The sequence below is a fragment of the Nicrophorus vespilloides genome, unplaced genomic scaffold, assembly GCF_001412225.1.
Source record: "Nicrophorus vespilloides isolate i.1.1-1 unplaced genomic scaffold, Nicve_v1.0, whole genome shotgun sequence".
Classification (NCBI taxonomy): domain Eukaryota; kingdom Metazoa; phylum Arthropoda; class Insecta; order Coleoptera; family Silphidae; genus Nicrophorus; species Nicrophorus vespilloides.
In genome coordinates this window covers 36,078-48,356 of record NW_017096857.1, presented here as the reverse complement: position 1 = coordinate 48,356, position 12,279 = coordinate 36,078, and the positions used below count along the sequence as shown (strand labels likewise).

The window sequence follows — 12,279 nt, the reverse complement described above, 5'->3', positions numbered from 1 at the left end:
CAATGAAATGTAAAACACTGCTTTTTCGAGCATTTTTCAACTTTGAACGCGTATTACAGCAATATGGATAATAGCATAGGAATGTATCTATACTTTAGCAGATATTTGGAAAATTGCTCACTGCTACTAATATTCGCGCCTCCCCTTATACTAGTCCACTCCTCCCCAGGGAGGCGCGCCTCACAGTTTGGAAAACGCTGGCTTATATCAACATTAATTCAATAATGTTATTTTAATATAATTCCAAAAATGTGTTTTTTAATAAGCTGTTAACGAATAATTTTACTATTATAAAGAAAAATTCTTACTTTGCATCCTTTTCCTGGTTCATGGCCCCAAGTATTTGTATTGCAAATCTGGCAGCTCTCCCCATGACTGTATGGTGGACAAACGCATCTTCCGTTCTCCGGATGACAGATATGTCCCTTTTTGGTACACACGTCACAGGCTGAAGAAACATTTCATTAGTACGTACATAAAATGGTTTGAATAATGTATTATACCTTTGCAGCCAAGATTTGAAAATCCATAATGATGGGGCTGACAATCCTCGCATTTGGGGCTAAGAACGCCCGGTTTGCAGAAGCAGTGCCCATTGATCTGATTGCAATTCTTACTTTTCGAACCTTCACGATCGCAGTCGCACTTAACGCAACCCTTGGAGGAGTTCCAATAACCATCCTAAAAAGAAAAATAAATATGATAAAAAAAAACTGTGTATATTCGAATGTGCAATTACAAACCTGGCAATTGTCGCATTTCCTTCCTCTGTAGTAGTTCTTGCAACGGCATTGACCAGTGCGGATATCGCAGGTGGGCATTAGCGATCCTTGCGGATTGCATTGGCAGCCTGTAAAAAAAATAAAGAAATTTTGAGTTGAGATAAGAGTTTTGTACGACATGCAACGAAATGGAATGGAAACTAGTGCTTCGAGATGCACCGGACAAATGGTTTCATTCGGATATCGAAATTAAAAGTGTTTTTTAATAGGTTTTGCCGTACATAAAGCGACTATCGGAAGAGTCGGTAGGAGGAATTCCTTAATGCATCCGATCGGCAAGCATAAACTGGCCTTATCTTCTTCGAGAAAAGTACAAAACGTAGTGCAATTTATACGTGTCGATTAAGGATTGTCACCTGGACAAACTCATACTCCGACCATCGTCTGCTCGTAATCCACACCTATTTTTTTGTTGTTGTCTTCTTTTGCGGAATCTCGGTTGTTGCTGCTGCTGCTGCTTTTCCTTTTGCTCTATACTTTTTTAATATACTTGTACGCAGATTTCTCGCTCCGCCGAGTTTGTAATGTTTGTTTAATCTGCGGCGTTGCGTAATATGCGACGACCGTCGGTTGTTTCAGCTTTAAACTCGATTTACTTTACATGCCTCTGCGTATCGCCATTAAAATAAATCGATTCGGGTTTCGTTTTTAATCAATTTCGAAAACTCCTTTTATTTCCCCTTACTTCACCACTGCACACGCACGCACGTACACGCATAATTTAAATGCATTAAGTGAAATATCATTACAATGCCCTCAAAATCGTTACAACTTCATACATTCAATATAATCGATCCTATATCTCATCTCACAATATTTACATTAAAACAGGTAATTAAAAGATCTGAAATGTTGATTCACAAAACTGACTATAAACTGAAGTTTGATAAATCCAATACTTGATACAAATTTAGACCTAAATTGATCTTCAGAATTGAATACACATGTCAGATTATAAGTATATTGCACGATCTATCTAAAAATTGTAGATTAATCAATAACAAGCAAAACTTTTGTAAAATATTAAAAATATATTCTTAAAAGTTATTTAAATAAAAAACTTTATTTAAAAAGAAATTATAGAAAAATAGTAATTGTTAATATTATTTAGAAATATTGTTTGAAATTGTGATTAAAAAAAGTACATACAAATGTTTATGTAATGTAAATAATGTATAATGTTTGCATGAATGAAATAATAGATTGAAACACTTTATATAAAAGCTTGAATTCAAATGCAAGAAAAGATATTTTTTCTGCAATCCATCAGTATTAAATGGTCGACGTTCATCCGAATTTGCATCATATTCATCGTGCACCCGGATCCACACAAAAAAAAAGTCTGTTGAAATATATATTTAATTTATGTCTGCCTCCTTTTTCCTACATCCTTCGAGGATTTCAACTGGCAACAGAGGTCAAGAATGAAATTTGCATCTTTTTTCCTGTGCAACACACGGTCCTATGTATTTGCATAATAGCATTTGGTTCCATTTATAAAAATTCAATTCGGATTTGAAGAGTTCATCCTCTCATCCTCGCTTCGGGCGGATCGGATAGAGATTTATGCAAAAAACGAGACCAAATCTAAAATTACCATTGCTAAAATTACGTTCTCCTTTCGCACTCTTGTCTCGTCAATTTCGAACAATAAATAAAGCACTTGTTGATGACTAACGTTCGGGCATTTCGTACGTTTTTCTTTTCCTTTTTTCAATTTCGAGTGCAGCTTAAAATATTGAATCAATCATTTGGTTGGAAATCGAATTCTATAATTGAATAAAACAGAACGATGGGAAATAACGGTTTTTTTTTATAGGATATGGATTATGTGATTAGTGAGTCATCGATTATAATTAAGAAATAGGGGAGATTAGTTGAAGGTGACTGGTCCTTTCTTCTATTGTTATTCGAGTTTAAATACTTGACGTGTCTCGGGATGTTAATAATCATGATTTTCAGAAAGAAAAAACTTAATCCTCAGCACTCTATTCAAAATTTGAATCGAACCTCTTCAAAGTAGTCAAAATATTATATCAAATAAAAAAAAGCAGAGGCGTATCAATTAATTAACTTTATATATCATTCAAGAAAAAGCGAACTTATAATTTTTTTAAATTTTAAATTGTTAATGATTTTCTCTTAAAATCATTTATATATAAAATATAGTTTAATGGAAATCAAAATATAATAGAGAAATATCAATTAATTTAAAAATCTGCTTTATGTTGACTAATGGCTTTAGTACTTAAGTAATTAAAGTAATTTAACGAGTGATTAATCTTGGCTTTAAATATTGTGTAGGCAACTGTAGTCTCGCAGCTGTTTAGGATTATGCCTAACATTGGAATACGCGACGCGCTTAAAATCACTGCAAGAAGCGTAAATAAACAAACAAAAAAATAAGTGAAGTGTTTGTAAACTGTTGGAGGCTTTTAACAAGAAATAAATAAAAAGATGCGATGACATTTTAACAAGGCATTTAAGTGTTTCTTTCAGTAGGAACATAATTGGATTGCTCACATAACTCTCTAACTGTGCGAAGAGCGAGAAAAAGACTTCTGTCCAAGAGAGAAAAGCTGCATTATATTATATTCAGTAAACTGGGAGCTGTTTATTCAATGACCATTAAAATGCGAGAAAAAGACTCGACAGATTATAAAACAGGATCTTAAAGTGATCGTTTTTTTTTTTCTCATTTTGCAGATGATCAATTCAAAAAAAGTATCGGTACAATAGGTTTAATTCAGAAGAATGATTAAGATTATGAATAAAGAGAGGATGGATTCTCGTTAATCCTGACCTAAGTATTAAACTTGAAGGTTTGGCTCTCCTTGGCTGCTTCAGGAAGCCGAAAGAGAGAAGCAATTTGCAGTTGCAGCAGCATGTAAATAAAAAAAAAAGTAAACGAGATGGTAAGAAACCGGCGCGACATTTGCATGTACGACATTTAATGTCGATTGCCGTTCATAATGCGTGTTCGTACTCGTTGGTGGTTGCCTCCTATTTTTTTATGTTTTGCAATATATGTATGCATTGCTTTTTTTATTACGAGAATCTGCAAACTTACAAAACACACATTTCCCATTCGTTATAAATATTATTATCGCAGACTTGTGCACTGCACACTACACAGTTTACATACGCATACACGATATTACACACACATATTTTTGTTGTAATTGAAATTGTTGCTACTGCTGCGATATCAAACGTTTACCTAATTAACATTGTGATAAAACCCATATTTACTAATCTTATGAATTTGTAAATCTAGTAAGATATGCATAGATACTAAGATTTGGTATTTTAATACTAGTTTTACAAGTAGTTCATTACTTCAAAACAGCTTTTTTTCATATTTATTTTCCTGTTAACTTGTTAAATTTTTGTAATTAAAGAAATTGCACAAACATTGACTTTTATGAATAATTAATATTATAGATTTTCGTCAATTTTAGTTTAAAAAACCTTTTTTTCACGATTATGAAGACGTTTTTCGTATTTTTGTAAACTTTTAAACGTTTTTGCATATTTATTAAGTTAACTTAACCAATTTAAATAAATCGTCTTTTTGAATCAAACTATATTTTCAAGTTGGCAAGTTTCCACGAACATTGGCTTTTATACATTCTTTGGCATTCATTTCGAATTTAGTGAGTAATCTTATGGAATCACTGGCTTATACATAACAGTTTTTTTAAATTTCTATTTCCTTGCAAATTTATTATTGCAAACTTGGAATAATAAAAAAAAAAACATAGTATCAATAGTATACATAGACAAGCTTTCTCAAGTAGTTCAATTGTTTCTAAAATAGTTCAATTTGTTTACTTGATGCATATTTTTTAATTTATATAATCTTGCATAATATTTCATCGAATTATTTCCTTATAATATGGAGTAATTCATATAAAATAATGCAATTGTATAGAGTAAAGAGTTTTATTCAAGTTCTATGTAGAATGTAATAAATAATTTTGATAAGAAATCTTAATAAAGTAGTTCAAATGTATATTTCTATATAAAATACGAATATTTATATGATAACGACTTGAAACAATAGATTTGATAAATGTGTTTAATCATTGTTCGACTATAGAAATTGTAAAGCACAATGCGTAAGGTAAGTTTTTTAATCTAATCGAAGCCGCAGTAAAATAATGTTAACTGCACTTTTACTGATTAAACCATACGGCTGAGACGTTTTTTTCTCTGCTATTAGCAGCTGTATGCGGTTTCGTTATGTAACATTGTTACGATACCAAAGTGTTGAAGCGAACAGCAAAAAAAAAACAAAGAAACAAAGAGTATACTTTTGCGACTTTCCAGGACGACAAGATGCATACTAAATAACTCTGGAATCGGCATGCTTAAATAATCCGCACGTTGCGGAAGGAGCGATGAGGATGCTCGGAAAATTTTCGATACAGACATGCCATTCCGCAAATTCCGTTATTATGGAGAGGGCGGCGTGTTGCATTGTTTTGCGTTACAGTTTTAGTATAGTTCTTTCCACATCCGGAAATTAGGTCATAATTGGCGTCGGCCGCGGCGCAAAACCGCAATTGGGGGCGAAAAGTACTATGGAAATTATAATAGAAGAATTCGTATCGCTCGCACAAACACATACGTGTATACGTGTATATATATACACGTACGCAAGTGCAACAAGCAACACCGTGTGTTTTCCAATCGCCGCAGATAAATTCCCCTATCGAAACTCGAAACGTGTTTCAAACGTACACACATCCCATAAATTATGTGGTGCACGGACGCCGCCGCTTTTGTTCACAATTCATTTGCAGAACTCGAAGATTTTACAGAAATCGTATGAAAAATAAGGGAATTGTGCAGATAAAAACAGATCAAAATAAATCACAAAATCATTAAAAAAAAAAACAGAAATGAAGAAGCAGAAAAGAATAGGTAAAAGCTGAAGAGAAGAATAAAAAAGTAGAAGAAAATAAAATGTAGCAATCAAAAACTTATCTGAATAGAGTTTTTCAATTCAATTGAAATTCTATTTACGTAATTTTGCCAATTTCAATTGGTCCTAAGTTAGGTCATAGAACAAGCACTTTCCCATTATTTCTGGTATTTTCTGTGAAATTAACCGATTACATAATATTTCGATGTTTTTTTCTAAAATTGGAATTATTTGGTTTTATTTTATTGGTCAAACAGATTAAGATTTGTAATATTGATTACTTTGTAGAGAAATCTTATGTCTTTTCTCATCAATTTTCTTTACATTTATTTTATGAATCATCTTACTATGACTACTTAGATTTAGATTGTTACGATTTCAAATTTGTTTGCTAGCTTTTCTTTTCAAGTCTCTTTCTGCTATATCCTCTTCCAGACTTTGGAAGTGAATGATTTACATGCTTATTTTTGTTCGCACAAGTTCGTAACAGCATTCTCGTCTCACTCCTGCAACTTTTTAAGAGAAGTTTTCCAGCGAAACAAGCTGCATCCCAATCGACGGATGCAATTTTCACAGCGAACAAAGAAGCGTTCGTTACATAATCAACCTGTTTGTCGCGCTGCCAATATAATCCTGTGGGAGGACGCGATAACGCACGCATCGCAGATAATCGGTCCAAGGACCGAACCCTGTGGTGAAACGGGAAATTCGCCCGTCGCTTCCGACACGTTTATCAATCGCTCCGACTCATCTGAAGTAGCTTTTCAAGTAATGTAAGCGTCTATTAATAGCGGAACGTTCGAAATCAATGGACATGCCAATTATACAATTATCTGCAGATTGGCAGCGGTATTAATGATCAACGGGAGTGCTCGTCACGATACGTTTAATGCACCATTACTTGTGTTTTAACATGTGTTCTTGCTCTCTTATTCAATCATACGCACAGGTAAACTACGCTCATTAATCCTGTCATTGTTTTTTTTTCATTGCAAAATCATCACTTTCAAGGTGTTGTCATCGCTTTTTAGTTTTGATACAAATAATACCGATAGTACAGACCTTGAGCTATTTCCTATAATCTCTCTTTCTCTATGAATGTGTACATTTAGTTTAAATTTATAAATGTTCTATTCATACACATTGAATACTTGAATGTTTGCAAAGACCGTGAAACGAATCGCAAATAGCAAATTTCAAAATTTATTACTGCGTTGATCTTACTTATTCTTATCCTCCTTACCTACGTTAACGTATTCATTTCACTTTCTATTCATATATCTTCCGCTACATGTAATTGGCGTTATTTCAATCACTAGCATGCATAGAACCACGATTTACCGACATTCATATAATTAATTACACATTAAAGGCGGTACAGCATAATGTAATTTTCACTCAAAGCTTCAACAAATATAAATTATTCGATTTTAATCAATTGTTTTGTTACATGCAAACATGTCTTTAAACGTTAAATTTCATTTTTCATATACTATTTAAAAATCTGAAATGCGCAGAATTCAGCAGAACGAAATAATTAGGTCATAGTTTACTATTTAACACTTATAGACATGGTTTATTTAGCTTCAAATTACTGTTCTGTTCTATTTAGCATATGCAACAAAGTTAAGTTACTATACTTATATAGATTACTCAAAAGATGAATCAAAATTCCATTATGAAAAGTTTACATAGAAAAGTAAACTTTTCCTGAAAATTAATTAGAAAATTTCACAAAATTCACTGCATATACTTCACTAGATTTCAATATAAATTAATATTTACATTATATAAAATAATTTTTAATTACTGAATTTGATGAAAGACTGAAAAATAGTTTTAAAATAAACATATTTAATTGAAATATTTTTTTCTAATTATCTAATAATTTCTAATGTATGTTACAATAAATATTCATATTTTTTCAAAAAATAAGTGTAGAATGTAATCATTTACTTCAATTAATAACTTTTAATGAAATGTAAGAGTAACTTAATTTTTCATAAATTTTTTGTTCTTAACACTTAAGTTCCAAGCACGAATGAACTAAATTCAAGATTACCAGCAAATTATATCAGTTTATCTTAAGCAATTTAACCACATAATAGCTTCAATAAGATACACATAATCTAAACTACATATGTTACATCCGTAATACTGCTAATCAATATTGTTTATATAATGTAATTGAATTTCGCATGGAAACTAATTAGCTGTGGATCGTTATGAATTGCGTAACGACGATTTATTAGGTTTGGTTTTTACGGTTTCGCTGGAATAGGAAAGGTAGTTTATGAGTGCTGCAATGTCAGTTTTTACTCGGCGCAGTTGATTCATTTAGCTAGCATTATATATTTTTTCAACCTCTTTGTTGTTGTTTCGTTCGGTTGTTGTTGTTGAGAGCGACGAAAAGAGGAAAAATAAGAGCGAACGGAATGAAGTGGAACGAAGCACGCTGTAGTTTATATATCAAACTGGTGATTATAAACGTCGATGATTTAGCTGTTACAACCGGTACGGTTAGGTGGAGATGCGCTTTCTTCGGGATTCTCGTAAAACAAAGAAAGTGCGATAGATCGGAGAAGAGCAAGGCGAGATGAAGCAAAGGGAGGAATGTGGTTGAGAATGATGATGATAATGATAATAAGGCCAATTAAAGTGCGTCGGTATTCGGTTTTGGAATAAATCAGGGGATCATGGAAAGTATAAGGTGATGATGACACGAGAGCAATAAATCGCGTCCACTTCCTATGGACACGTGCACAATGGAGACCTTCCTCCACCTTGACTTGAGAAGAATCCACCTCCGACCGGACAATTATTCGAAACATCTCCCATTGTGCTCGGAGCCCCATGCGAAACAATATACCAACAACCTCAACAATCGGAACAATCGGGAAAATCTGCGAATCGTGACGCAACGCCACGTCAATTAGAGGTTCATAACCGAATTAATATCGATGCTTTTGCTCGAATACATTATATTAATATGATACCAAAAGGCATTATACTTTTTTGCATTGCATCACTTAAGAGCTGACATATTTAAAATTGTTTTGCCTGTCAACCGATGACAGATGTACAATATATTTTGTAACATCAATTATTATTATATACTTCATATAAGAATAACAGTTATACAAAAGTAACAAAAATAAGTTCCAATTATTACATATGTTTTTCCTTCATCTTTTTTAATATATGTATTATGATGCATAAAGTGTTCCAACAATTACATATGAAGTTGGTAGTCATGGGTTAACTTCTTTTTCCATTCCCTCTACTCTGGAGGTATGAAAGTTCCTACCTATGAGTATATACCACAGGGGTCGGTAACCCAAGGCTTTTTGAGGAAAAATGTCATTTCATTAGTGAAAATAGCGATCATAAAATTGGCTCTTCCTATCCTCCTTATATAATCAAAGTAAATTATATTGTAGTTCAAAATCTGTTAATCTGCATTTGCAAACATAAATAAATATAACTAAATATCGTTAATTACTATCATTATATCTTATACCACGTAAAGTGTAGACGCAAAATATATTTATTAGTACGTGTACATTCATGTTCAAATATCATACCAAGTTTTATTTTTCTTTGCAAATTACTTTCTAAAAAGTTTCAAAGATTTTTACTCTTCTATTTACATTTTACTCTTCAAATCTTTGTCCATTTTCAGCAACAAAATCAAAGCCAATCCAATATTTTTATAACTGAACTATTGAGTAATATAGTAGATATTATTACAAGAATTATTTATATTTTAATGCATATAAAGTATGTCTTTTGCATTAAAATATAAATAATGCTTGTTGACATGCTCTAATTGAGAGAGAAACTGACAGTATCAATAATTGCACATTACCAACTTAAATAAATTTACTCCACTATATTTAGTAATTGCTTTATAAATATATTAAATACATAAACCGAGGATTATACAGTAAAGTTTCCTAGTTTATTGAGAAGTGATACAATGACTTGTCAATTTGAGATTCATGATTTATTAATTGATTTTTTTAAATTTTTAACACAAAACACTTTCTACATTATATAGGAATAAAAATATGTATACAATCATATACTTTTGTAACATGCTCATATAACGTGTAGTGTGTACGCATCATTAAAAACTGTTCGTGTACAGCCATGCTCCCAAATCTTATATATGCTTAAGATCCCGACAATCAAAATTCCAACATTTGAAATCCCGGCAACTATAATCCAGACAGTGTCAGAATCCCGACAACTATAATCTCCACAGTGTCAATATCCCGACAACCATAATACCGACAGTATCAAAATCCCGACAGCATCTTTCATTATTTGCTATAGACTTATTCTTAATAAACCTTAACAATAAGAAATAATATAAAATACAATTATAATTTCAATCCTTACCCTTAATAATATTGTATAGTGTTTTTCTTAAATTATTTTTTTTTAATTATTATCCATATTATATATGCTTTGTTTACTCTTAACATTACTCATACCTTCCACATGATAAAATTATAAATCGTAGAGGTTGTTGTATGTGGATGATGGGGTTTTCCTTTCCGTCTGGCAGAATCATCTTGCAGCCAGGCAGACTCTTGCCGACTTTTTTTTTGGCACACCGTCCACCTCGGGGCCACGGAAAATTAAACTCCATCGCTTATTATTTGCCTTACGGCTATTTCGAACCGTCGCGGCTATTTTCGTAATGTCTTCTCGAGACTCGGGAATGATGGAAACGTGAAAATCTCTTAGTCTTTCGCGTTTCCGTAAAACACATAAATTTTATTTACACTAAAAACTTGCGGCCCCTACTGCCTGCTTCGCTCTGCTCATTAGTTGCAGCTAATATAGTTTTGCGTTTCAAAGAGGAGACGCACTTCAACTGTGCAAAGCTAAATCTCAATTAAGATTCATTCGCACATTAAAACGTACGAACGGACTCGATGTTTGAATTATATGCATGTTTATACGCGGTTCGCATTGATCAGGTGGTAAATATTAAAAGATTAACTTTAATGCACTGACTGGATGGAGTGAGTGAGTGGAGTTTAAAATAACCTCAGTCAACGCGCCTCTTCTTAATAATAGAATATAAATAGAAGAAAACTATTTTTAACTTTACGCAACGCAAGAAAAATGTAGTTGAGGTCTATTCATATTTTTACTAAAAAATTAAACAAAAAAATATATTAAAACATAATCAATATAAAAAAAAATATTGATTCAAAATAATTTTCAAAACTTTCTCTCAAGTTTTTACAAATATCTTTAGTAAAATTTAAAGATTAAAATAAACCTTATTAACCAATCCAACCATTTTAAAATGAACTCAATTTGTACCACTAAAATAAGAGGAAAATTTGTAAAGAATCACCAATAAATCACCAAATCACCTCATACCAAATAAATATTATGTTATGTAGTCTATATTATGCATGATTTTAAAATGAGGATATTTCAGTATAAAATTTAGTTCTTGAAAATCAACAACTTTCTAACATAAAAAAATTAAACAAGGACTACTTAAAAAATGCAATATTCAGGACTTAACACATAACTTTTACTTATTAACAAAGAAATAACTTACTCATAATTATACTTGAAGACATAAATTAAAATTATAATTATTGATCATAAAATATAATATGCTATTGTTTGTAGCTGATGAAAACAGCAAATTGAACATTGAAACTACATGTTTTTTTTTTTTGGAATGCGTTATGAATAAACTAAGGATAAACTTGTTAAATCTTTAATAATCGCCTGTAATCGATGTTGGAAAATGCTACTACCATAACTTGATAATAATTGGAAGTAAAAGCTGATGATATACGCTAGAAAATCACTACCTTTGCAGCGAGGTGTTTTCAAAACAAAACAACTATTCAATAATCGTTGTTTCCATAACTCAACCAATAAATACAGGTATTTCAGTTTTAAATAAAAATTATAGACAATTTGCTTATCCTATTTTCTTAGTATTTCAAAGATGATTTTTCACTTTAATTTAATCACTTCTTTTGTTTGTTTTGTAGCGTTTTGATATTGTTACGTTTACTGCAAAAAGTTTTCAAATAAATAAAATATTCAAAACTGTGAACAATTAAATAATTCTCTTTTATTCGTATTTTATTAGAATTTGTCATTTTGATATTTCCATACGCTTATTAAATGTTTGTAAAAGTCTTATATAAGAAATTTTTAGCTAGCATTTCTTATCAAATTTATTATATATTAATATTAAAAATGATACACTTTTATTTTTTTCTAATTAAGTATATAATTTACTTATCCTATTTATATTTTATTATTTTGTTCATAATTAGTATTTTTTATACTTTTTCCTATTACATTTATTATTACAACCAGGAGTCGGTAATCTGTGTAATTTTATTCACAATCTGTTCATCAATGTGAACATTGAGTAAACTGAAGATAGTTACCATTATGATAATTTATTTAAATTTTTAATTTGTAGGTTGGCTGTCGTCTGTAGGTTAACTTCAATAGTATATTGATGCTCATTCCACTATTTCCTTTGACTGTAAATCTGCTGCTATTCTT

General features: G+C 31.3%; 1 protein-coding gene across 1 annotated transcript in view; it reads right to left on the bottom strand.

Annotated features, from left to right (window-relative positions):
* Positions 1 to 308: 308 nt before the first annotated feature.
* The window catches only part of LOC108558325 (laminin subunit alpha-1-like), a gene marked incomplete at its 3' end in the record, with an annotated part of 47,852 nt that continues 35,881 nt past the window's right edge, over positions 309 to 12,279 (bottom strand). The window contains exons 7-9 of the mRNA XM_017915208.1: positions 744 to 850; positions 504 to 681; positions 309 to 448 (exon numbers count right to left, since the gene is read on the bottom strand). Of these exons, the coding sequence (XP_017770697.1) occupies positions 309 to 448; positions 504 to 681; positions 744 to 850 (425 nt within the window). The remainder of the gene's footprint in view (positions 449 to 503; positions 682 to 743; positions 851 to 12,279) is intronic.